General features: G+C 43.5%; 1 protein-coding gene across 1 annotated transcript in view; it reads left to right on the forward strand.

The window, feature by feature from the left end:
• TBC1D8B (TBC1 domain family member 8B) overlaps window positions 1-25,890 on the forward strand; it is a 783,045-nt gene that overhangs the window by 721,424 nt on the left and 35,731 nt on the right. The window contains exon 19 of the mRNA XM_069212396.1: window positions 21,976-22,029. Within this exon, the coding sequence (XP_069068497.1) occupies window positions 21,976-22,029 (54 nt within the window). The remainder of the gene's footprint in view (window positions 1-21,975; window positions 22,030-25,890) is intronic.

The raw sequence follows: 25,890 nt of genomic DNA on the forward strand, positions 1-25,890 counted from the left end.
CTCACAGATCCACTCAGACCCTCATGCACTCACTCACACACCCACTCAGACTGTCACACACGCACTCACAGACCCATTGGGACTCTCATGCATACACTCACAGACCTACTCAGACAGTCACACACCCACTGACAGATCCACTCAGACCCTTAAACACCCATTCACAGTGTCAGTCATAGTGACACACCCACTCACTGACACACTCTAACTCTCATGAAAGCAGTCACAGGCACACTTAGAAAGTCATAGGTGTGTTTTTAGAATTATTTGTAAAGTGATGTCCATAGTGTGATGTAAAATAATTCTTATATAGTTATGAATTTTGAATGGGCTGGTGTCTATTGAATGCCTGTTCTTGTTCTGCGTAGCCACAACTTTGTCCCAGTTTCGTCGCAAATATTTTAAAAATCCCCCCCAAAAAATTATTACGAAAATGTACGAACATTTTGGATAATAGAGAGGCCTTCGGAGGATCCTTTGTGGTCATTGTAAGTATGGCACCTACATGTAAGACTGGATTCATAGTTTTAGTTTTGATAGAAACACCCTGTTGCCTTCGTCTGTGAAGTGCACACTGTCACTGTTATAGATATCATCATTGCCAAAGCACAGGTTGTTTTTGTAGATACCGTCCATGTTATGGTCTCTGAAGAATGCAGAAACAGGTTTTTTTAACATGTTTCCTGGCTTTGTCAATCTGTGGACAGAACTGATTTGACCACTTCTTCTTCTGTCTTTGGCATATGTTGGAGTTCACAAAGACAGTGTGAGAGAAAAGTTGTGCAAAGGTATCCTTCATTGAGATTTCCAGTCCTATCCCAGTCAGTGTGCCTCGGTCATTACCACTACAGTACACAATCATGAGGTAATTTGCGATTTCACAATAGTTTGAACCAGAGGAAGCGATTGATGCCATTTAACCCTCTCAGGCCAATCCAATTAATGTCCACATTAGGCAAACTCAAGTCTCTGTCACTACCATTCTTTCTAGCAGCCTCCCTAACCCAAAATACATAGCTGTGGCCGACAATCCTCAATCTAACCATGTTTAAGTGAAGCAGCAGTAGCAGACAGGAGAAGGCTGGGGCTGAATAAGGCAGTTAAAATGGAGGTGTGCTCTAAGTTTTGGAACAAAAACATATTTGATTGGATGCTGTGAATGTGCTAGTGAATAAAAGTAGGTAGTATCTCAAAAGGATTATTAAGTTGATCTATGATTGCCTCTCCTAAAAATGAATAATTGTAATACATACTTGGATATGCTTTTCAATCTGAACAGTAAACCACACCTGCTGCTGCTCGTTTTGTAACTACTATGTCCCTTCTGGAATGTGCTCTGAACTTGTAACCTACTGGTTGTAGTGGGTTGCTATGGAGACTGTTCTAAAAGTGTATTAGGGGAAGGGTGTTAAAGAGAGAGTTCACATATTTAGACTTGTTGTTAAATAAGGGTTTAATTTCCAAGTGAGGGATTGCCAATTGAGTGTACTATACTTCTCAAGTTATAAAAATATCAAGCTACGTATGTTTTTGGACACCCATTTCTTTCGCAAATTTATCATGATGATCGCGAGTCCATCATACTGGGCTTCTTTAGAAATGTGCTTGAAAGAGTTAACAAATACTACCATTCAGATGTGAACACAGAAAACTTAAATATGAAAGGTATGTTTTTATTTGCTGCCTTCCACAGTATCAGGCATTGTAAAGTTGAAAAGGTTGCTATTTATGGTTGCTATGTATGAGTGCTGAGCCATTCTTATGGTTATTTTTCACTTTCCCTGAGAGTATTGAATCTATCTAAAAAGACCAAAACAACTATTTCAGCAACAAACTCAATCTTCAGGTATGTGAATTACTTGCAATTTTGAGAAACAAAGGTGATTAAAAAAGTAAATGTCTATGTGAGATTGTTAAGAGTATGAAATATATGGGGCGTGGCCTGAGCGGCAGCAATGGCAGGTGGGTAAACGCACTGCTCCGCCGATGCCTACTAGATATCCTTTCTTTTATGGCCCCGGAGGGATCCCGAGAAGGAATCGGGATGGTGGAGCATTGAGCGGAAGCCCGGGGGCTCGTGGGCGACCACCTGCGGCCCTGAACTGAGAGCCGCAAGGGGGCCGCCAACCTAGTTCGGAGTGCGGCCTGGTGGGAAGACGCGACCCGCGGCTGACCTGAAGACAGGGGTGCTGAGACAGTGAAGGTGCAGGCTGCGCGGCCGGCGGTGCAGATCGGAGGCCAATTGGTGAGTTTAGTTTAGTTTTGTAGATTTATAAAGCGCGTAGTTACCGAAGGGCATCCCAGCGCTGACAATACATAACTACTCGAGAGAAGAGAAAATAGTAAATTAGCTGCAGAAAATAATAGTTTTTAACTTCTTCCTGAAAAGTCGCTCTGAAGGTTGATGACGGAGCTCAGAGGGGAGAGCATTCCAGAGGCAGACGGCCTTGCTGGAAAAGGTATTGCTTCCCCAGGATCTCTTGGACCGGAGTATATGAACATTCCGGAGAGAAGATGATCTCAGGCTTCTGGATGGAGTATAGATAAAGATCAGTTTTCTGAAAAAGGTCGGACCCCCACCATGTAAGGCCCTATGAACAATACAAAGTGCTTTAAAATGGATCCGCTCCTTAATAGGGAGCCAGTAAAGTGTTGAAATAGCTGGCTTCGCAGATGAGTGTTTGGGTAGCTGGATGAGAAGCCTGGCTGCTGCATTTTGCACTCTCTGCAAATTCTTTTTCACATAGAGCGGGGAGCTAAGAAACAAAGAATTCCCATAGTCAAGGGGGGAAAGAATCAAGGTTTGAATGAGAATTCTTCTGGCCTTGAAAGGTAAAAGATTGAGGATCTTCCTGAGACCTCTTAGGAGACCAAAGCAGGTGGAGGAGACTTTATTAGCTTGGAAATCCATAGTAAGTCGAGGATCCAGCCGAAAGCCGAGACTTTTAACATGTGACTTGGGAGGAGGGAGATTGTTAAACGCTTCTGAAAATGATGAAAGGGGAGAGGCAGGGGGGCCATTGCCTAGGACCATGACTTCAGATTTTCCATCATTAAATTTAAGTTTGGGTTGAATCATCTAATCTCCAATGTCCTTCATGCAGCAAGAATGATTAGCGGAGGATGAATCCCCGTGGCTAGAGAGGGACACTACTAGTTGAGTGTCGTCAGCATAGGTAACAGGAGAGAGATTGTAGGGAGCGATCACTTTGGCCAGCGGGGATAAATAGACATTGAAAAGAGTCGGACTCAGGGAGGATTTCAGAGAAAAAGGCAGGATCCAGAACTTGAAAAGATCTACCTTTAAGAAAGGAGGAGAGCCAAGACAAGGCTGAGCCTCTTATCCCTATTTCTAAAAGTCTGCAGCAGAGAAGATTGTGATCCACCGTATCGAAGGCTGCAATAAGATCAAGTAAAATAATGGCCACATGAGCCCCTTGATCCAAAAGTTGACGAGCCGACTCAGTCACCATAAGAAGGGGCGACTCGGTACTAGGTGACAGCAGGTTCTTGGAAGGTGACCCTGAGGCTGCGACGGTGCTGCAGGGAGAGAGTGCGCTGGAAGAGGTGGCCTGAAGAACGGGGCGCTGAGACGGTGAAGCTGCGCGGCTGGCGGCCGGCGGTGCAGATGGGAGGCCGACTGGCAACGGCACGCTCCAGGGAGACAGCCCTGAGGCTGCGGCAGTACTGCAGGGAGAGCGTGTGCTGAAAGAGGTGGCCTGCGGAACGGGGTGCTTAGACGGTGGAAGCACGAGCCACACAGCAGTGCAGATCGGACGCCGATTGGTAACGGCAAGCTTTTGTGAGACAGCCCTGAGGCTGTGGCGGTGCTGCAGGGAGAGAGTGCGCTGGAAGAGCTGGCCTGAAGAACGGGGTGCTGAGACGGCAAAGGCGCAAACTGCGAGGCCGGCGGTGCAAGCTCTTGGGAGACGGCCCTGAGGCTGCGGCACTACTGCAGCGAGAGAGCACACTGGAAGAGGTGGCAAGAAGAACGGAGTGCTGAGACCGAGGTGAGCGCTGGGGCCCTAGGAGGTGGTGCGGTAGGGACCCTCCCGAAAGGAAGAGGTGGCGCACCTGGATGGCGGACGTAGCGACCCGGCTGAACCTGGCGAAGTCGCCTAATCTGTGGCCTGATGGAACACAGACTTTAGCGGCAGAACAGGACCCATTTAGAAGGCTGATGAGTTTGCCACAGCTGTTATACAGCAGAGCAGGTGCGCTGATGTGACCCGGCCCTTTTTGGCAGGGTGATAGTACTACCCGGCCAACGGTGATGTGCTGCTGGGAGTGAACAACCACCGGGTGAGGAGATGCCCATAGAGCGCATTTACTCTGAGCCGTCGGAGAAGGGAACAGGTGCGAGAACGCTGTGACTGTTGTTGGCTTGGAGGGGGGGGGGGGGCACCTTGACCCCTGTGGCTGCATGTCTGCCAAGAACCGCAAGATGGGATGGATACAAGGGAAAGCCATCACTGGTGACCAGAGTGCCTCAGAAATGGGCGAATCGGTGCCACAATCCCTACAAGTAACTTTGGACAAAATTTTAGGGGCTATAGAAGAGTACAAAACCACTCTCCAATGAGAAATTGGCCAGGTATCAGTGGAACTAGGGCTACTGCGGGCAGACCACTAGAAATTGGCGGATAGAGTCCAAAGTACGGAGACAATGCTCTCAGAATTGGCTCCAGCACAGCAAGAGATACAGGCCACAATTACGCAATTAACAGATCGGGTACCAAGGCTGGAGCGCCGGGCCGAAGACGATGAAGGCCGAAATCGGAGAGCCAACGTGCGTATCATTGGACTGCTGGAGGGGGCTGAAGGGATGGACGCTGTATCCTTCCTCGAAAGGTGGATGCAACAGGAAGTCGCCCCAGGTCTCCTCACCCCATTGTTTGCTTTGGAGAGAGCCCACGGAGTAACGGCCAAGCCAGCTGCACCTGGACGACCCCGCGGACTGTGGTAGCTAAACTACTGCTCTATAGGGACAGAGACATTCTGTTGTAATGGGCCAGGGAGGCTGGGCCCTTTAGGGTGGACAATGGATCAGTCATTCTCTTTACAGACTTTACTGCTGAGGTGCAGGCCAAGCGAGTGTCCTACATGGCGGTGTAAAGGGCCATGAGAGATACAGGTGTACAATACTCACTTTTATTCCCAGCCCGGATGAGAGTGATGCAGGAGGGGCACAGCACGTTCTTTCAAACACCGGAGGAGGCCAGGGAGTGGCTGGAAGCGCACAATACGGAGGGAAGTTTTGGTGCCCCCATTGGGTGCACATCGCAGATGAAGGCACAGGGAAGAGAGAAAGCTCCGGAACAGATCTCGCCCGAGAACCAAACCTACACCAGAACAGAGGGATCTTGATAGACGATCGGTCTTAGAGGCTGTAGCATCGCTGCGGCAGGGGAATATGGCTGAGGAGGCCAGCGGTGGTTACTCAGACTGCCGAACTCACTCCACGGACTCAGATTCCCACCAGTCGGACGAGGCTCCGAGAGTGACCCCCCTCTCCCCAGATGGCTGACGACTTGTAGGGAGTATGGGGGGAAGGAAGATGAGTTTACCTCAGGGGCCATGATTCGGACAGGGGCCTGCAGGCGGCTATGGCTCCCACGTCCAGATTCTTGACCACAAACCACTGAATGGTGACAACACTATCTGACTCAGCGGTGTTGTTTTGTTTGTTGAACGTATGCTGGGCAACCGCTTGTTGCGGTATTGCCCTGGGAAGAGGGAGTTGGGGATTGATGTATTTTTTTACACCATATGTGCAGGGGGTTAGTTGTAGTGGAATCCGCACTAAAGGCACAGATGAGACGGGAGAGTGGGACAAGAACTGATGATCACCGGGAGAGGGTGATGACCTTGACTGCTCTAACTTATACATGCAGACGGACTGTAGCTGATAACCTGGAACATCCGGGGGATGGGGTCACCTGCTAAACGTAATAAGATCTTGTCCTACCTAAAGAGAAGGGGGGCACACATAGCAATGCTCCAGGAAACACACCTTGCCACCAGGGAGGTGGATAAACTGAGACGCAGGTGGAGGGGGCAACTCTTTGCCACTGCGCACTCGGCATTTGCGAGGGGGGCACTGATTTGGGATATAGCTGGGGTCCCGTTCGAACCCCTTTCCACAGACTTGGACCCAGACGGTAGACACGTTATTGTGGAGGGCAGGTTGCAAGTCAGGCCTATAGTGCTGAGTTGTGTGTATGCACCTAACCAGGAAAAAAACAGCCTTTTGGCAGACGCTCTCCGGGCGCTTGACCAGGCACTTAGGGAGTCACTTCATAATAGGGGGAGACTTTAACTGCGTGCTGGATACTGGGTTGGACCGCTCCCTTCGTCCCTTGCCGGGGGCGGCGGCGGCACACAAAATGGCAGAGAACCTCAGGGACTGGTCGAGACACTGGGGGTTGGATGATGTATGACGGTTACAGCACCCACAAATTAGAGACTACTCCTTTTATTCGGGACTCCACCATTTACACACCCGAATAGACTCACATCCATGCACACAGTCACCCATGTCCCACTCACGCACTGTCAATCACTCATACATTCATTCACTCACCCATACACCACTCATGCACTCACTTTCACCCATGCACTACTCATCCAATCACCACTCATGTACTCACTCACCCATACATGCACTCACTCATAAACGCACTCTTGCACTCACTCACCCATACATGCACTCATGGGCTCATTTACTCACTCAAACATACACTCAATCACCCATACGCCACTCATACACTTACCCATACACCATTCATGCACTCAATCACCCATACACCAGTTACACACTCACTCACCCATACACACTGATGCACTCGGTCAGTCACCCATACAACGCTCATACACTCACATCCATGCACACAGTCACCCATGTCCCACTCATGCACTGTCACTCACTCATACATTCATTCACTCACCCATACACCACTTACACATTCATTCACTCACCCATACACCACTTACACATTCATTCACTCACCCATACACCACTCATGCACTCACTCTCATCCACACATGCACTCATACACTCAGTCACCCATAGAGCAGTCATACTCACTTATCCTTATAAACACTCATGCACTTAGTCAATCACCCATACATGCACTTATACTCATTCAGTCACCAATACAGAACTCATGCAGTCACCCACCCACCCATACATACACACATATTTAGTCACACATGCACCACTCATACATGCACTCACTCAGACACAACTCATACATTTATTCAGTCACCATACAGCACTCATGGACTCACCCTATCAACCATGCACTACTCACTACTACTCAGCTAATCTCTCATAACACCACTCATGCACTCACTCACCCATTCATGCAATCAAACACTCATACAACACTCATACGCCACTCATGCACCCATCCAATCACCCATACACCATTTATTCACTCATTCATCCTAAAGATGTATTCACTTATTCATACTCACTCACCCATACATGCTCTCATGCATTCAGTCGCCCATACACCACTCAGACACTCATACACCACTCAGTCACTTACACACTCTTGCACTCACTCAATCTCCCATACACCCCATACATTCCCTGTTATTCATCGACGCAATGATGCACTTAATCACCCATACATGCACTCTGTCACCCATGCAGCACTCATACACTCACTCACCCATGCACCACTTGCACACTCACTCACGCAGTCACTCATACACACACTCATGCAATCACTCATGAACGCACTGATGCACTCAGTCTTCCATACACCATTCATGCACTCACTTATCCATTCAACCATGCATTCAGTCAATCACCCATGCACCACTTATGCACTCATTCAGACACCCATACTCCACTCATACACTCATTTACTCTGACACATCCACTCATGCTCACTCATCTCCTCATACACTCACTAATTCATATAAGCAATTGTGCACTCACTCAGTCATTCATACACTAATCATCCACTCACTCACCCCTACATCCACTCAATCACCTATTCACCATTGATACATTCATTGAGTCACCCATACGGCACTCATACACTCACCTGTGCGCCACTTACACACACACACACACACGCTCATGCACTCACTCATTCACACACTGATGCACTCAGTCAATCTTCTATACACCATTCATGCACTCCCTTATCCATTTATATACATATATATGCACACAGTCCGTCCCCCATACACAACTTACACACTCACCCATACACCACTGATACATTCATTCACACAACACTAATTCACTCACCCATACATCACTCATGTACTCACTCACCCATGCACCCCTCAATCACCTATACACAACTCATGCACTCATTCAGTCACTCATTCACCACTCCTGCTTTCACTCTTGCACTCAGTCACCCACACACCACCCATACACTCTCTCACAGTTATATACACACGCTCATACACTCAATCACCCACACACCACTCATGCAACTACTCACTCAACCATACAGTGCACTCTATCTTTTCTTAACCGTAAAAGGCAGTTCTGACAAGAATATTTTTTTTTCTTTATTTGTGGAATTTTTGTTTGCAATTGTTTTAAATGTTTATATTTTTTGCATTTTTAATCAAAATGACAAGAAGAAATTGCAACAAGGAACCTAGAAACAGTTGAAAAAATTCAGATAAATGGAAAAAAAATGTAGATCCTCCCTCTGCTTCTCTCTCCCTCCTTGCCCTCCTGAAGCTATTTGAGTAGCACGTCTTCAAATGGTACAACATAGAAGTTGGAACCCAGGAATACTTTTTATTTGTGCCCCTTTAGAGGGTGTTGCCACACAAGCTGCATTTCACCAGTTTGGCAATTGTCTTGGATTCTCTTGAGGCAATTGTTAAGAATTCCCAAGCAGTGCTTTGTTTTTTTGGTGCAGGCTCTTCATCAGCACATGTTTCTTCATCCACCTCCTGCTCCTGCTTCTCTGCTTGCTGTACAACCTCCTAGTGCTGACCTCCACCTGTTGCTATTTTGGTTGAAAAATAGCAAAAGAAAACACCAAATACACTCTACTAAATAAAGCACAGGGCAAATAGAAAATACAATTGAAAAGTGGTTGATAGTAAAATTCATTACAGAAACAAAAGTTTAAATACCATGTTAGTAAACAGCTATTGTCAGACATTGTTTCCAACGTGTATATATGTGTTTTACAATTTTTCAAAAACACGCTGTAAATGCAATTATTGTAATAGCCACAAAAGCGGATCAGCATAGCAATGCCAACAGCATTGCTAACACCGGCGTCCTCGCGATAACTTAAACTCCAATTAAAAAGGGCATTACATGAAAAATTTGTATAGAATTTCAAGTTAAAACATATTTAAAAAATATTACTGTCATGAACGGTTTACAATATATCTTTACATCTTTTTTATACTTTATCGGAAATACGCTATATGCGCGAAGTCCACGGAAGCGCACGAACGCTCCATTATATTCTACTACGAATCTGCAAACAACAATAAATAGAAAACATATATATAAAGTGAATAGCCCAGTAAAAGAAATAGTAAAGAGATTGATAATGAAATAGTTAAATTGGAGCTCTGCTTATGTATAACAGTAGATCCCGATGGATAAGGTCCCCAGGATCGAAATTGACCACATGAAAGGGTCTGCTTGGTTACCCTCACAGTATAAAATAATACACTGATGCAGACATGCCCTGATCTAGACCTTCTGAACACGCCTTGTGTATGTTTTCTAGTAAGGAAACTGCTATGACAGCGGCATAGTACACACTATATAAAATCTGTAATATATGTGTTTAGAGAAGGCACAGTCACCCACTATGCTGTCCTATACATCCAGTCTCCAAGCCATTCAGCCTCCCACATACCCAGTCGAAGATTCAGGTTTCAGACAAAGGTTACAGGGACGTTTTAGTTAGGCTCACATTTCACACATACGAAAACAGAGAAATTCAGCAGTTATAGTTACTGAAACTAACATAACTTGTGCCCCCGCAGTGCACTGCTTATTACTTCACATATAACATCACCCATGACATGGTCAGTGACATCACTGATGACATCTCAAATGACGTCACTGATGACATCATTAATGACAACCACAGAACCACTCACACACCCACTGACACCCCATACAAGCTCTCATACATTCACTCACACACAACCACTCACCCATTCACGGACTCATAAAGCTACTGACACACTCACTCACACAGTCACTTACACAACCACTTACACAACCACTCACTCATCCAAATGGCATTCACATTTCACAGACCCATACAGCTACTCACACACCCACTCACAAACGTATGCAGTCACTCACACACCCACTCATACCCCTATACAACCACTCACATACCCAACTACAGACCCACAGAGCGACTGATACATCCACTTACTCACACATGCAAACACTCTTAGACTCAGCAATACAGTTACTGACTCACCCAGTCACTCACACATGCAGCAACTGACACACCCACTCATTCACCCTTGCAACCATTCTCACAGCCTTTCAACCACTCACACACAGTCACTTACATAGACACTAACACACATACAGTCACTCACACACACATACACACTCACCCATGTAGCCACTCACAAACCCACTCTCATAAAGCCACTCACACACCCAGTGACTCTTCCATTTATTCACTGATACCGCCACTTACTTATGCATACACCCACTCACTCACCTATACAGTCACTAACTCACCCAGTCACTCATCCACCCAGTCACTCACCTATACAAATGCTCACACACCCACTCACTCAGCTGTACAGCCACTCTCTCACACACACACACACACACACACACACACACACACACACTCTCTCAACCAGTTCAGCCACTCACAAACCCACCTATGCAGCATCTTCCACGTCCACTCACTCTCCCATACAGGAACTGACTCAAGCACTCACTCACCCATAGAGCTATTCACACACCCGCCCACACTTCCATACAACCACTTACACTTACTGGATAATGTCATCAGTGATGCCATTTGAGATGTCAGCAGTGATGTCACTGACCATGTCATGAGTGATGTAAGATGTGAGGTCATAATTAGTGCATTGCAGTAGTGCAAGTTATAGTTAACTTAGGTTGAATTTCTGTGGTTTTTAATGTGTAAAATGTGAGTCTAACTATAACATCCCTGTAACCTTTGTGAATATATATTTATGTATGTGTATATATATATATATATATATATATATATATATATATATATATACATAGATAGATAGATAGATAGATAGATAGATAGATAGATAGATAGATAACCGACTGGTGGGCGTCAGTAGGTAGTTTTAGTTAGGACCTAGTTTCCATAGGAAAAGCATTTTTGACATGGCTATATCCTTGCCACCATCTGACTAATCTTTACGACAATTTCTAAAAAACAGTGTCTTGGTATGCATGGATTGTTTTGGGGTGATCCCTCAAGCGGCCGAGAACATTTGTGGGGAGGGTTTCAAGAAAAGTGTGTGTCCCTTGCTTATTTCAATAGGGATTTTGAACACGATTACAGGTCTAACTACTGGATGGAATTACACCAAACTTTGCAGAAAGGTAGCTTTTGGTCCAGAAAGCACTCTTTTTGTTATTTGGTGTAGTAGTTTTTGAGACATTAAAGGAAATCCAAATTTGTATATCTAGGTGTGGAAATAATTTTCGAATTCTCTTGATCTCATGCAGAGATCTGATTGGCTGCCATCACTTCAACCAGAAAGTGCTGGCAGCCATTTCGGGACTCTGACTCAGTTGAATCCCAATCAAAAAAGATAAAAAATAATGAAAAGGGTGCATGGTATAAATATCCTGACCAACCTGCCTTGGCCTGGGGTCCTACCAAGGCAAAAAAAATCACCTTAAAAAAGATTTTGGCTGCAAATGTAAGGCAACTTTGCTAATATGCAACAAAAATGGGAAAAAAAACAAGCCTGATCTTGTTTGAAAAAAAGCCCCTGGATAGGCCAGATCCCGGGGGCATGCACATACATTAATAAAAAAATAAAGGAGGGGGCACAAGGGGCCCCTCTCCTGAGGCTCTTATGAGCCCTGGGGACCACCACCTCCCAGAGGCTTCACTGATATTAAGAAGGGGGGCCTCAGGGACCCCCCTCCATTGGGTTCCAGAAGCCACGGAGACTGCCCCCTCCCTGGGGTCTTTTTTAGAACAAAGGGGGGGCGCACAAAACCCCTCCCCACCCTTCCTGGGGATTGCATATGCCCCAGGGACCACAGCCTCCCTGGGGCTAAGTAAAAAATGATAAGGAAGGCTGCGCGGAACGCTTCCGGGACCACAACTACCACTTCCCCGGGACTAAATAGTTTTAAAATAGGAGATCCCATCCCAGGCCATATACGGACCACCACTTTCCAGGGGGCTAGCCCGTATCAATTAAAGGAGGTGGGGGCACGCAACCTCCCAGGGCCTGCTCTTGCTACTTCTCGAGGTGCCCACTCTCTCTCGACAGCTATTTGCTTTTGCTTGATGGGAGCAGACAGCTCCCGCCAAGCAAGAGCAAATACTAATTCTGCTTCCATCAGGCGAGAGCTGTCAAACTGCTCCTGCTTGCTGGGACCAGAGTCCGCTGCCATCCCCTGGGCAGGGAAACAGATGAAACAATTGCACCCGTATGCAGTGAGCTGCATTTCTTGCAGCTCTCTGCATGCAGGAGCAGTGCCGGCTTCCACAGAAGGCTGGGAGCTGGCTGGGACCGCAGGGTCCTTTAGGCCCCCTCTATGGGCCCCAATGAAGAATACTAGGTTCCCTGAGTGAGGCCAGGGCACCCCGGAACTAGTGGCTTCACCCAAAGGAATGGGGTCCCCAGGGCCATGTGTAGCCACTAGAACCCTTTCCCACTTTAAAGAATGTATTTGGCCTTGGAAAGGTGGTGGTCCCAGAGGCCACTGGGGGGGGTCTGCACAGTCCCCAGTATAACTTTTAAGTTAGCCCCAGGGAGGTGGTGGTCCCCAGGGCATATGTAAGCCCCAGGAGGAGGGTCCATGCTCCCCCGCTCCTTTAGTATATTTAATGTCCTGGGGAGGTGGTGGTCCCCATGGTTAAAGTAGTCCATTGAAAGGGGGGGGGGGCGTTGCGCACTGCCCCTCCCCTAAGTACAGTAAAGCCCTGGGGAGGTGGTGGCACCCAGGACTTATAAGATCCTCAGCCTCAGGAGGGAAGCCCTATGTGCCCCCCCCCTTTATTTTTTTGTAGATATTGGCATTTCCCCGGAACCTGGCCCACCCAGGGGCTTTGTTAAAAACAAGCATGTGCTTTTTTTCTAATAATTTCTGCCACACTTTTGCGGCAAAACTTGTTTTAAAAAATGCTTTTTTGCCTTGACAGGGTACCAGGAGGAGACAAGGGTACCCTTCCCCCTTTTCTTTTCTTTGGCAAGGCCGTGCATAGCGCGGTGTTGACCGCATAATGGGGTGTTGCCTGCAGAGCCTGACCGCAGGCTAGGTCCTGCTGCCAATCCCGCCAAAAATGGCTAAAGATCATGCATGGCATGCAGTTGGGTGTTAATACGGGGTTGGCTGCAGGGGTTCAGTGCTTACTGGGGGTAGGCTGCAGGGCCAACTCCTGCCACTCACTGGCAAAGACCGTGTGGCGTTTGGTGCTTATAGGGGGTTGGTAACAGTCCAGGCCATACCGCCAACACCTGCTGCGCATGGCAAAAGGCCATGTATGTGGGTCAGATTTGGTGCTTATGGGCAGTTGGCTGCAGGTGATGGTTGGATTAACGAAAAGTAATTAAAATTAGTTAACGCTAAAAAATAAAAATAAAAAAAAAGACCAAAGGTTACAGGGACATTGTAGTTAGCAAATAGAATTTAAAAAAAAAAAGATAGAAATTCAGTTAAAAACTAAAGTTTGCAGGGATGTTATATTTAGGTTCACATTTTACTTGCACAAAACCATAGCAATTCAGCAGTTATAATTATCTCAAATAACTCGTACCCTTGCTTTACACTGCTAATTACCTCACTTATTACATCATCATCACCACATCTTCGGTGACATCATTGATAATATCACTATAACATTTGCAGTAAAATTACTGAGGAGTAAACTATGCATGTCAGGAGCGCAAGTGATAGTTACCTTAGAGCATGAGTTATAGGTATTTGAGATTTATTATAATGTAAAAGATATATTTTTAATAATAGTGTATATATTTATTTATATATATATATATATATATATATATATATATATATGTATATATATATATATATATATATATATTATTATATATACTAATATATATATATATATATATATATATATATATAAACACTGTGATCAAGACCGAGAGGTTGAAACGCGTTGGTGGTGTCCTTTTACACTTCTTTGGATAAAAGCAATAAAACTCTCCTGGAGAGCAACAAATCAATTGTTTGACAATTGTTGGTGTTGGATATATTTATATATATATATATATATATATATATATATATATATGTTCAATGGCATTTGTAGCTGTAGATACACAGGCTTTGCATAAGTCCGCCATCTAGTGGTAGTCTCGGAGTGTTACAAGTTGCTTTTCTTCGATGAAGATTTTCGAGTCACGAGATCGAGTGACTCCTCCTCTTGGTGATAGTGCACATGGGCATCAGTTTCTTTATTAGATTGTTTTCTTTCCGCTTTCGGGTTCAGATGGGTTTCCTCTCGCTCTGGTGGATCTCAGTTTGGTATTTCTAAACTTTTTTCTACCTTTCTATAATATGGTTGGTATTGTTTTGATCACGTTTCCATCTATATTCGATCCGATTTAGACCGTCTGGATCAAATTCTTGCCCTGAAGGATGCCCTTTTCAGGCCTACTTCAGTGTTGGGCTGGTGGAATGAACTCAGTTTCGATTCTGGCCTTGGTGTCACGTTAAATTCCCATACACCGATCAACATTCCGTGTGCAATCTCTTTATCTCCAGATCATCTGGAAGAAACCTGTAATGCCTGCAGGTCATTTCGATCTAAAAGACTGTCCGTGACCGTAAAGCTCGTCATCTCGAAATAGCATCAAAATCCACGAAAGACACACCCTGATATCTTCTGTGTAGAAAACACACAGGAAAAAGTTAGACAAGGGGCAACATTTTCCATCCAAGACTCCGACTCAGATCAGCATACCTCCAGTGCAGTTATAAGTACAAGTGCCCTAGCGCACCACACAATAAAAAATAAAAAAAAAGACTCCAGCACTAGTCGTCGGTCCTTCACTTCCTTCGGGCCATGTCCGGATCCGAAAAGTAAGTCCGGATTACCAACCTTCGGGTACGGCACGGAGATTAAAGACTAAAGTACATTTGGCATTGACGAAACAGACTCCGATAACAGAAGGGACATCATCAGAGCCGAAAAAATATATACCACCTTTGGTGTTAATGTTTTCGGTTCAAGCAAAGCACTCCACGCACAAACCTTTCGGAGCCAAAAGCCACGGGTAGCAAGCAAACTACTTCTATCCATGAATCCTTGGACAAACAACCTATTTTAGAGGTGATGGATGCTAAACAGCAAAAATTACACATTCAAAAGGATACAACAAGAATAATCCCCCCCCTTCCATGTCCTTTAGAGGAAATTGACTTTTAAAGACACTTTAAATGATGTCCCGCCATCAAAAAAGATCTGCAAAGATAAACAGCATGAAGAGGCTACAAAACACAAACCGCTTTCACCACCACATTCTCCTGTTCTTCCCTCCACGCCACCTCCACCACCATCACCCACATATGAAGCACAATTATCACCACACACATCGTCATTATCACCACACAGGGATGACTTTAGTGATGACCAGCAGGACAAAGATCTATGGGGTACATATGACCCTGATCTCATTCTGCCAAATGATCCATCGTTAAATCCTGCTAGACCTTCACCACCAGAAGACACTACTGCATACAATTAAGTAGTAGCCAGAGGTGCTGCTTATCATATTGTGCAGATGCATACAGATCAAATAGAACATGATTTCCTTTTCGACACACTAGTGTCTACACATGAAAAATATCAGTACCTTCCAGTGCTTCCAGGAGTGCTCAGACATGATTCTGATATTTTCCAGGAACCTCTGAAGGCCAGAATTATCACTCCTAGAGTAGATAAAAAATATAAACCTACACCCTCAGACCCAGTGTTTATAAAAACTCAATTACCACCTAACTCAATTGTAGTTGGTGCAGCAAGAAAAAGGGCCAACAGTCACTGCACAGGAGATGCTCCTCCTCCAGACAAGGAGAGTAAGAAAATAGATGCAGCAGGTAAAAGAGTAGCTTCACGGGCATTGGAGGATAGCCAATTCACAGGCTCTTTTGGCTAGGTATGATAGGGCCCACTGGGTGAAATGGAAAAACTATTATAGTACCTTCTTCCAGAACACCAGAAAGGGGGGACAACAAATAGTAACTGAAGAGCAAGCAATATCTTATAATGCTATTAGATCCGCTATGGATGCAGCTGACACAGCAGCTAGATCAATCAACACCAATGTGCTTATTAGAAAACATGCCTGGTTAAGATGTTCAGGGTTCAAACCTGAAATACAACAGGCTGTTGTCCTTTGACAAACAACATCTATTTGGCCCTGAGGTTGACACAACCATAGATAAACTTTAAAAAGATTCTGCAACAGCCAAAACAATGGGTGCATTATATACCACACCCAGCAGAGGTACATTTCGTAGACCACAATTTAGAGGGAGCTTCAAACCATCAGCTTCAGAAACAGCAGCTTCCTAACAAAAACAATCCTCTCATTTCTACACTAAAGGATCGTTTAGAGGCTCCTATAGAGGATCCAACAATCAAGAAAGAATAAACCATCCACTTCCAGAGGTTCCTCTCAATTAAATAAACAGTGACTTTCTTACCATTCCCACAGAGCACACATCTCCTTTGGAGGAAAGTCTGGTGAAATTCTATCCACAATGGCAGAACATCACTACAAATCAATGGGTTCTCTTACTTATCCAACATGGTTACTATCTAGAACTCATTTCCACCCCACCAAAATTCCTCCTCGTTCGCACAAACTTACTCAGGAGCATCTCATTCTATTTAAACAACAGATACAAACACTATTGTTCAAAGGAGCCATAGAAACAGTACCTATATCCCAACAAGGATCCGGAGTATACTCACTATACTAACTCTTAACAAAAAAAGACCGTAGTCAGACCAATCTTAGATTTTAGGCCCCTAAATCTATACATACTGTCCGAACACTTCCGTATGGCAACTCTACAGGATGTCCTTTCCCTATTACAAAAACAGGATTACATGACAGCATTAGACCTCAAGGATACTTATTTCCACATTCCCATTCATCCAGCACATCAAAAGTATCTAAGATTCGTTGTAGTAGGAAAGCACTATCAGTTCAAAGTGCTACCATTTGGGGGTAACAACAGCACCAAGGGCGTTTGCCAAATGTTTAGTGGTGGTTGTAGCATTCCTCAGGAGACAACACATACATGTCTTCCGATATCTTGACGACAGGTTTATAAAAGCCAGTACACTTCAAATTTGTCAACAACATACTCAATACACCATAAACATCCTACACAATCTGGGATTCACAATCAATTACCAACAATCTCACCTGCAACCATCACAGATACAACTGTATTTAGGGGCAATTGTAAATACTCAATCAGCATTGGCATACCCAAACACAGTCCGGATTCAAGCATTTTACAATCTCATTGCAACTACAATACAACCAGACTTATACAGTAAAGTTGGTGATGAAACTATTAGGGATGATGGATTCATGCATAGCAACATTACCCAATGCCAGACTCTATATGAGACCACTATAATAATGTCTCTCTCAACAATGGTCTCAGGCACACGGTCAAATTCAGGATCTAGTGTTGTTGGACCTCCCAAACTCACCACTCTCTGCAATGGTGGAATTCCAACAACCTATCAAAAGGGTGGCCCTTTTAGGACCCTGTGCCGCAGACCATAATCACAACAGATACACAAATTATAGGTTGGGGAGCTCATCTCAACAACTTCACTATACAGGAGGAATGCAACTCAATCCAACAATCTTATCACATAAACCACTTGAAATTACTAGCAGTATTCAAGCTTTTCAAACACAAATCACACACAAAATAGTATTAATAAGGACAGACAATATGACAACAATGCATTATCTGCAAAAAGAGGGGGGCACAGTCATCACCATTGTCCCTTCTAGCATAGACAATTTAGAAATGGGCAATTCAATTAGTGGCAGGGCCAGGGATATGCAATTAACTAGCGGACCTCTTAAGCAGGATGCAACAAAAAGTACATGAATTGGAGATTCACCCACAGGTGATGCAACAATACTTCCAAATGTGGAGAACACCAGAAATAGACCTTTTGCCACAGAAGAAAATGCAAAATGCTAAAGCTTCGTATCCAGGTACCCACACCCTCAATCCAAGAGCAATGCTCTATGGATTAATTGTTCAGGGATATTTGCTTATGCTTTTCCACCTCTCCCACTAATTCCATTTCTGATCAAGAAGATGAAACAAACCTCACTCACCATGATACTAATAGCTCCCATGTGGGCATGTCAACATTGGTACACAACACTTGGACCTATCTGTAGTGCCACATCACAAACTACCAAACAGACCAAACCTATTGACTCAAAGGAGAGGTCAACAGACATCCAAATCCCAGTATACTCAACATGGTAATTTGGCTCCTGAAGTCATAGAGTTTGGCTACTTACAACTTCCATCAAAATGCATGGATATTCTAAAAGAAGCACGCAAACCCACAACTAGACAGTGTTATGCAGCAAAATGGAAAATGTTTTATCTACCTTTGTCAGCTTAAAAACATTGACCCACTTAAAGCATCAGTACAGGATATTGTTTGCTATGTTTTACATTTACAAAAAGCAAACCTTGCATATTCCTCTATTAGAATCCATTTAACAGCAATGCCTGCGTACCTCCAAACCAGACAACATACTTCCCTCTTTAAGATTCCTGTTATGAAGGCTTTTATGGAGGGCCTTAAGAGGATTATTCTACGTAGTACTCCACCAGCCAGTGTGTGGAATCTTAATATTGTATTCGCCAGACTTATGGTGTCACCTTTTGAACCCATGCACTCTTGCACTCTTCATTTTTTATCATGGAAGGGTGCCTTTTTGGTAGCAATCACTTCTTTAAGGAGAGTTCGTGAAATTCTAGCATTCACTTTAGAGGAACCTTTCTTTCAAATTCACAAAGACAAATTAGTTCTTAGGACAAACCCAAAATTCCTACAAAAGGTGGTTTCACCTTTTCATATCAGTCAGTCATTGGAATTGCCAGTGTTCTTTTCACAGCCGGATTCAGTTGCTGAAAGAGCTCTTCACACCCTTGATGTTAAAAGAGCTCTCATGTACTATAAAACTCAATGTGCAGTACTCATCTTGCTAAGATCTGTAAAATGTCTTGAGAGTCCTGGACAGTAACTTGTAAATAACTGCAGGTATCTGAGGTTACGAACATTGTCAGTATCACAGTATCACACTAGTTTGATTGTATACACCGTCAGGCTGTAGGTATAGGTTCCTTACACAGTGAATTGTCACACAAAGAGGTACACAGGGGAAAAGGCACTCGCCATGTGACATGCAGGTCAGAAAGCCATTTCACTGCCAGATGACATTGTGTGTGATGCCACCTCATGCAGTTGATACACATCCACCGCAAAATGTAGCACAGAGGGGAATTCATGTTGAGACGTTTGTTAGGCAGCAGTATTATCACAATGCTACATTAATGTGATGCTACCACACGAAGCTAACATGTGCATCTGTGAACAAGAGAGACACAGAGTGTGATTTCATTAAAGGATACCGTTGTCTCCATCTTGGGTCCATGGACTTAATAGAAGCATTGCTCCAGCATAAAAATAAACATAGTTGAGTCTGTTAGAATGCAACAAAAGCTATGGGCCATTGCCACCTCCATTATATGCCAAGCTACACTCAACGAACCACCAGACATTTAGTCATTTATGGTGCCAGTAAATGAAGACAAATTGGAGCATTCGTTGGCCTCATCAGGTACCTGAAGCACTTCATAAATCATACAATGAAATACAACAGTGCTTTTGGTGACACTATTATATTTGTAAGACAGATTCTCCCTTCCCTGCTGGAGAAGCAAAAGATATTGTAAACTTCCATCACACTGGACTTGATGACCAATGGTGATATCTGCCTCACCACATTGACATCTCCAAACCCCTAAGAAAGAAAGCACTGGCTTTACTGTTAATGGCCAATGGTCCCTTAATGGAACAAGAATGGATGTGGGACATAGAATATAAAGCGAATGTACTGTACAGTGTACCTTATAGTTGTGTTTGCCATAAAATATATATATTTTTTACAGAGAATATATGCCTGATAAATGCCAATAGACTTCCTGTTGTGTTAAGTTTCTGAGACACAGCTTTAATTAAAGCATCTTTTGAGGTTTGTTTCTTTGTGGAAATGCTGATCTTTTTTGCTGTCTTTTTTTTCTCTATGGCTGCCAGAGCTGCAATTGACTGTATGCTTGCCCAGAGTGTCAGTTTGTGTTGTGCTTTCAGGGATCTGAGTTAATGTATGTGTGAAAATTGATTGTGGCTAACATGTTGACTGCTTGTAACATGAACAATCAGAATGTTCAGCCCACATGTCCTTGTGTATGAATGATGTATTTTAGCTTGACGTGTCATTTCATAGCTGTCGAGGTTTATGAAGCATGAGTGGTACCAAATACGCAGCTATGTTTTGGTCTTTTTTTCATTTCAAATGTGGGATGGTATGACTACATACAATACCTCCTACCGGTTATGCAGCTCTGTTGTCTTCCCTCCTTGAACCATTTGTCCTTCACTAACAAGTTTATATTATGCTACTATTTGCCTTTGCTTTGACTGTTTTGTGTTCCTAAGAACATCCATGTAGACCATTTCCAACTCTGAAATTAGGTTTAGTCATGGCCTTGACAGGAGTGATAACCTACCTGCAAAAAATTGGTAAAATCCACAAACATTTGAGCTGCTTCGGCTTCACCAACTCTTGCAGGTGACAGAACACCCCTACATTTTGCCTATAAGGGCAAATTTTGTCACAATGTAATTCAGCCACACTGGGAGAATTTCCATGTGAGTCTGTCTCTTAGTTGTATTCTTTCCCTTTAGGGACGGCCAATAAATGTCACAGTTTTGTCCTCAAATGGGTAGTTTTACACAGATCTGTAACTCCCACCCACACAACTGCTTACATAGATTTCACACTCCAAAGCGATACATCAAGTACTCCTCAGCTCGGAGAGTTTTACCCGTGTAAAAGTGGGTGAGGGTTTCTGTGCTAAATATAGGGAAAGTTTTCAATTAAAGATTTTTTTGATCAGGAACCTTCCAATATGATTGGTTCATGAGAGCGTGTGCATCTTTGTGTCTAGATTTAAGAACTTAGAGTTGAATGCACATTAGATCTTTAAACACTCCCCTTTCAACTCCTGGTGTCTGAAGGCACCTTGTACTCTTACTGAGTCCACAGCAGTTAATAGAGTCTATTATGACAAAAATGGGGGCATTTATTACAAAGGAGGAAATCACATTTTAAGAATCTTATGAAAAAGCCACTACAAATATGACAGATTTAGCTGCTGCACAATGTTTATTTTTGTTTTTTGGAAGTAAAAATCATAAGGCACATGCTGTGGTTTCAAGTTGATGTGGTTTCATTACAAAGCCTGCGATTGAGATACAAATAGTATTGTAAACAATTGTCCTTTTCTTCTTCACCAGGTAAGCATTAAAAAAAAACTGCAAGAAAGATGTAGTCATTAAGGAAACTTACCAGCTTAATAGGGAGACCGTGTGATTTAAATGTGTATTGATATAAAATATAATTAAACTTGTCTTTGCTTTTCACTTGTAGTGTCTTCACCTGCAGAGAACATGGAGAATGAAGAAATAAAGAGCCCAGAAAAAGGTAAGGAATATAACTAGGGACTGTGAAAGAATTTCTCAAATTCACATACGTATAGCCAGTGGCTACCAGCTATCTTTCCCTAATTGAATGGTGCTATGAATGCTGTTCATCTTATAACAGCTTCTTCTGGGTTTTATGGTGTGGTCTTCAAGGTGGATTTTGGTCTTCCGAGAGTCTCAGTGGTCAGTCTGGTTTGTAAAAGTCACACTATTGATTGGATGATGGATGTTTACAGACTCTGCAAGAGTTGCTATAGATCATCAATTTCTACTGCTTGACATAACCGTGGATATGTGCAGCCCCATCACATTGAGCCACTTAGTTTGTGCGATAGTTACAGGGTGCCAATTTACCATATAAACCCATTTAAAAAAACAAAGGGCCCGATTTAGATCTTGGCAGAAGGAATACTTTGTCATAAACGTTACGATATCCCATCCACCTTATTACGATCTTCATAGGATCATAATAAGGCGGACAGGAAATCCTTCATGTTTGTGAGTATTTTCCTCCACCAACACCTAAAGCAGGCCCAAAGTCTAAAGAGTTTACAAGGGCAGTACACTGGGGTTTAAAATGTACTGTACAGTTTAAACCTAATTAGTGTTGTTATCCTCTTACAAATATGGAGCAAAATAAAACCCCTCTTTACAATACTAAAATCCCACCTGAACGGACAACCATTGCTTCTACTCTGTCAAAACTTGACAACCACCACCATAAAACATCCTCTATGTATGTATTTTCACCTATATTGTGCCATCATGTTTGTTTTTTAATTATTTTCCATTCATCACTAATAAATAAATGTTGCATTGTGTAGAATGTCCGCATGTATAAAGAGAAGTGAAAAACATATTGGATAAAGTAATTTATTGACTTTCCGGTGGGACAATAAGAGCAAAATATTGATTCCTCGCTGAGACCCTAATAACACAGCCTCATAGGACAAGAGGGTGCCTCCTAAGATCACTGTATGTTATAACCAATTGAATGATCAGTGACTTCCTCATTTCTTTGGAATGATACCAGGCATCCATTTTTAATATGGGTTTCAAGGGAGGGCATAAGCATCTCCTCCTCACAAAGCTGCACCATGGTAACTGGTGTGTCTTGGGTCATGGAATTTGAACCAGGTCTAGTTGATCAAGTGTACAGCCTTGAAATATACTGTCCTTCCGTAGCTTTTTCATCACACAGATACACTGATGACAAGCAAAGCAGTGGGAATGGGACATATTTACTTGCGCATTTGTTAAGTCCATTCTGTACAGTCACAGATTGATGGAAGTCACTGATGGCAGATTTTATAGCTCATCATCAAATGCAAGTCTATTTGAATTCTATCCTGCTTTGTTTGGAAACAACTGTCCACATTGTAAGTGTGTCAGCTGCCTAAACTCTTTTGCACAGAAATTACAATTGGAGCCAAAAGGGCAGACAAACCAATAACAGTTTGTGGTCTTCTTAAACGATGCACTCTCAAAGGATAATTTTAATTTGCGGTAGCAACTCACATACTTTAAATGAGTAGGTGTATGCTATACAAAATTAATTTCAAACGCTTTCATAATTATAACATTGAATTTACCATAAAAAAACATAACAGGGCAATAGAAATAACTTTATTGGGAAGTGCAGCGTATACTCCCATCTCTCCTGATACTTTCCTGAATCTTGAACATGGCATCAGTGACAAGTGACTTGTCTTTTGATATGTATATTTTAATGGTCACATACAAAACAGGCCTTGGAGAGGCTTGGGCACTTGTTTCTGTTCTGCTACTATTATTTGGCTGTTAAATTCAATTGAGAGAGAATGACTGAATATAAATTTCGAAAAATATATGCAGCTAATGATCTACTTTTATGTGTATGATCTCACTATTTGTCATTTTCTGGTGTGTCAAAAGTTACTAAATTATTATATTTTAAAGTCGTACAACTGGGGCCTTGCTGGATGCTAGCACTCTTGCTCACCTGTATTCCCAAGACTTCTATGGAAGTGAAAATCTTCCACCCATCCCCCTGTGTGTAATCCTTAATATCAGAAGAGATGACTGACACCACTGACTGGTCCTGGGGGGACAGAAGGGAGAGCGGGGGTAGGGAGAGAAACAGAGTGATGGTTCTGGTGTACCTGGAGCTCCGTTAGATAGAATAGTAGGTGTTTGTCGATCATTTTACAGAGCCCTTCCAATTCTAATAATATGGCACCCTCCTTCTGACAGAAGAACACAATCACTTTAGCCAAACATATATGAATGCTTTCCAGTCAGCTTGAGCGCGCTTCCAGCCCCCCCCCAGTTAATTGTGGCTTGCCTCCACAATCCATAAACCCACTTGAAGAGACTATAATTACGTTTATCCTTCTACTTTGAATTAGGTGAATGTTTTTTTCACCTAAAAAAGGTTCTTATTGAGCTTATTTTGGTGTGAATTCTTTGCAAAATATCAAACAAGAGTCACTGAAAGGAATTCGAGTCAAATTCAAACTGGTAGGTTGTCCTTCAAGAAAGGAGAAACCAGAAAATAGATGCTGTTGGCTACTACAGTAATCTGAAGTCCATGAAATGGATCAAAGTAGCTGTATCATTGAGCGATGATGAGGGAATGTTGGAGTCAAGGTGCAGGATGTGCGGTGGTGCCAGCTGAATGACCAGCCTCCAGATTTCAAGGCTGTAGAAATTCATCTGGAAGGAATGATATTTCAAGAGAGGTTGCAAGCCCCCACCTTCCAGGTGTCACTGCCTGGAACCCACAGCTCTCTCTTCAGGCAGATTGATGTAGCCATGTGGGCAGCCGCACTTTGCAGATAGTATTTGTTGGACTGTTTTGCTTATGCAGTATCATCCCCAATCTTTTTACCTCCTGCCTCCTATTTTTTCTGAACTGTTGCAGTTGGCTTTTGAACTCTGAGCACTTTACCACTGCTAACCACTGCTAAAGTGCATGTGCTCTCTGTGTAAAATTGTATGTAATTGGTGTATCCATGATTGGCATATTTGATTTACTAGTAAGTCCCTAGCAAAGTGCACTAGAGGTGCCAGGGCCTGTAAATCAAATGCTACTAGTGGGCCTGCAGCACTGGTTGTGCCACCCACATAAGTAGCTCTGTAATCATGTCTCAGACCTGCCATTGCAGTGTCTGTGTGTGCACTTTTAAGTGTAAATTCGACTTGGCAAGTGTACCCACTTGCCAGGCCTAAACCTTCCCTTTTCTTACATGTAAGGCACCCCTAAGGTAGGCCCTAGGTAGCCCCGAAGGCAGGGTGCAGTATATGGTTAAGGTGGAACATATAGTAATGTGTTTTATATTTCCTGACAGTGAAATATTGCTAAATTCGTTTTTCACTGTTGCAAGGCCTGTCCCTCTCATAGGTTAACATGGGGGCTACCTTTAAAATCGGATTAAAGTGTAGATTCCCTTTGGGAGTGGATGGACATATGGGGTTCGGGGTCTCTGAGCTCACAATTTAAAAATACATCTTTTAGTACAGTTGATTTTAAGATTGTGCGTTTGAAAATGCCACTTTTAGAAAGTGAGCATTTTCTTGCTTATACTATTTCTGTGACTCTGCCTGTTTGTGGATTCCCTGTCTGGGTCAGTTTGACAGTTGGGCTGGTTGCACCTCACACTAGACAGTGACACAAAAAGAGCTGGGGTGTAGTCTGCATTTCCTGATGAGCCATCTGTGCTAGGAGGGAAGGGAGGAGTGGTCACTTACACCTGAAAGGGCTGTGCCTGTCCTCACACAATGCAGTCTCCGACCCCCTGGTGAGTGTCTGGGGCCTGGCATGGGCAAGGCAGGATTTCACATTCAAAAGAGACTTTACTTTGAAGTAGGCCTACTTCAAAGG

This window comes from Pleurodeles waltl, chromosome 2_1, assembly GCF_031143425.1.
Source record: "Pleurodeles waltl isolate 20211129_DDA chromosome 2_1, aPleWal1.hap1.20221129, whole genome shotgun sequence".
In the NCBI taxonomy this organism is placed as follows: domain Eukaryota; kingdom Metazoa; phylum Chordata; class Amphibia; order Caudata; family Salamandridae; genus Pleurodeles; species Pleurodeles waltl.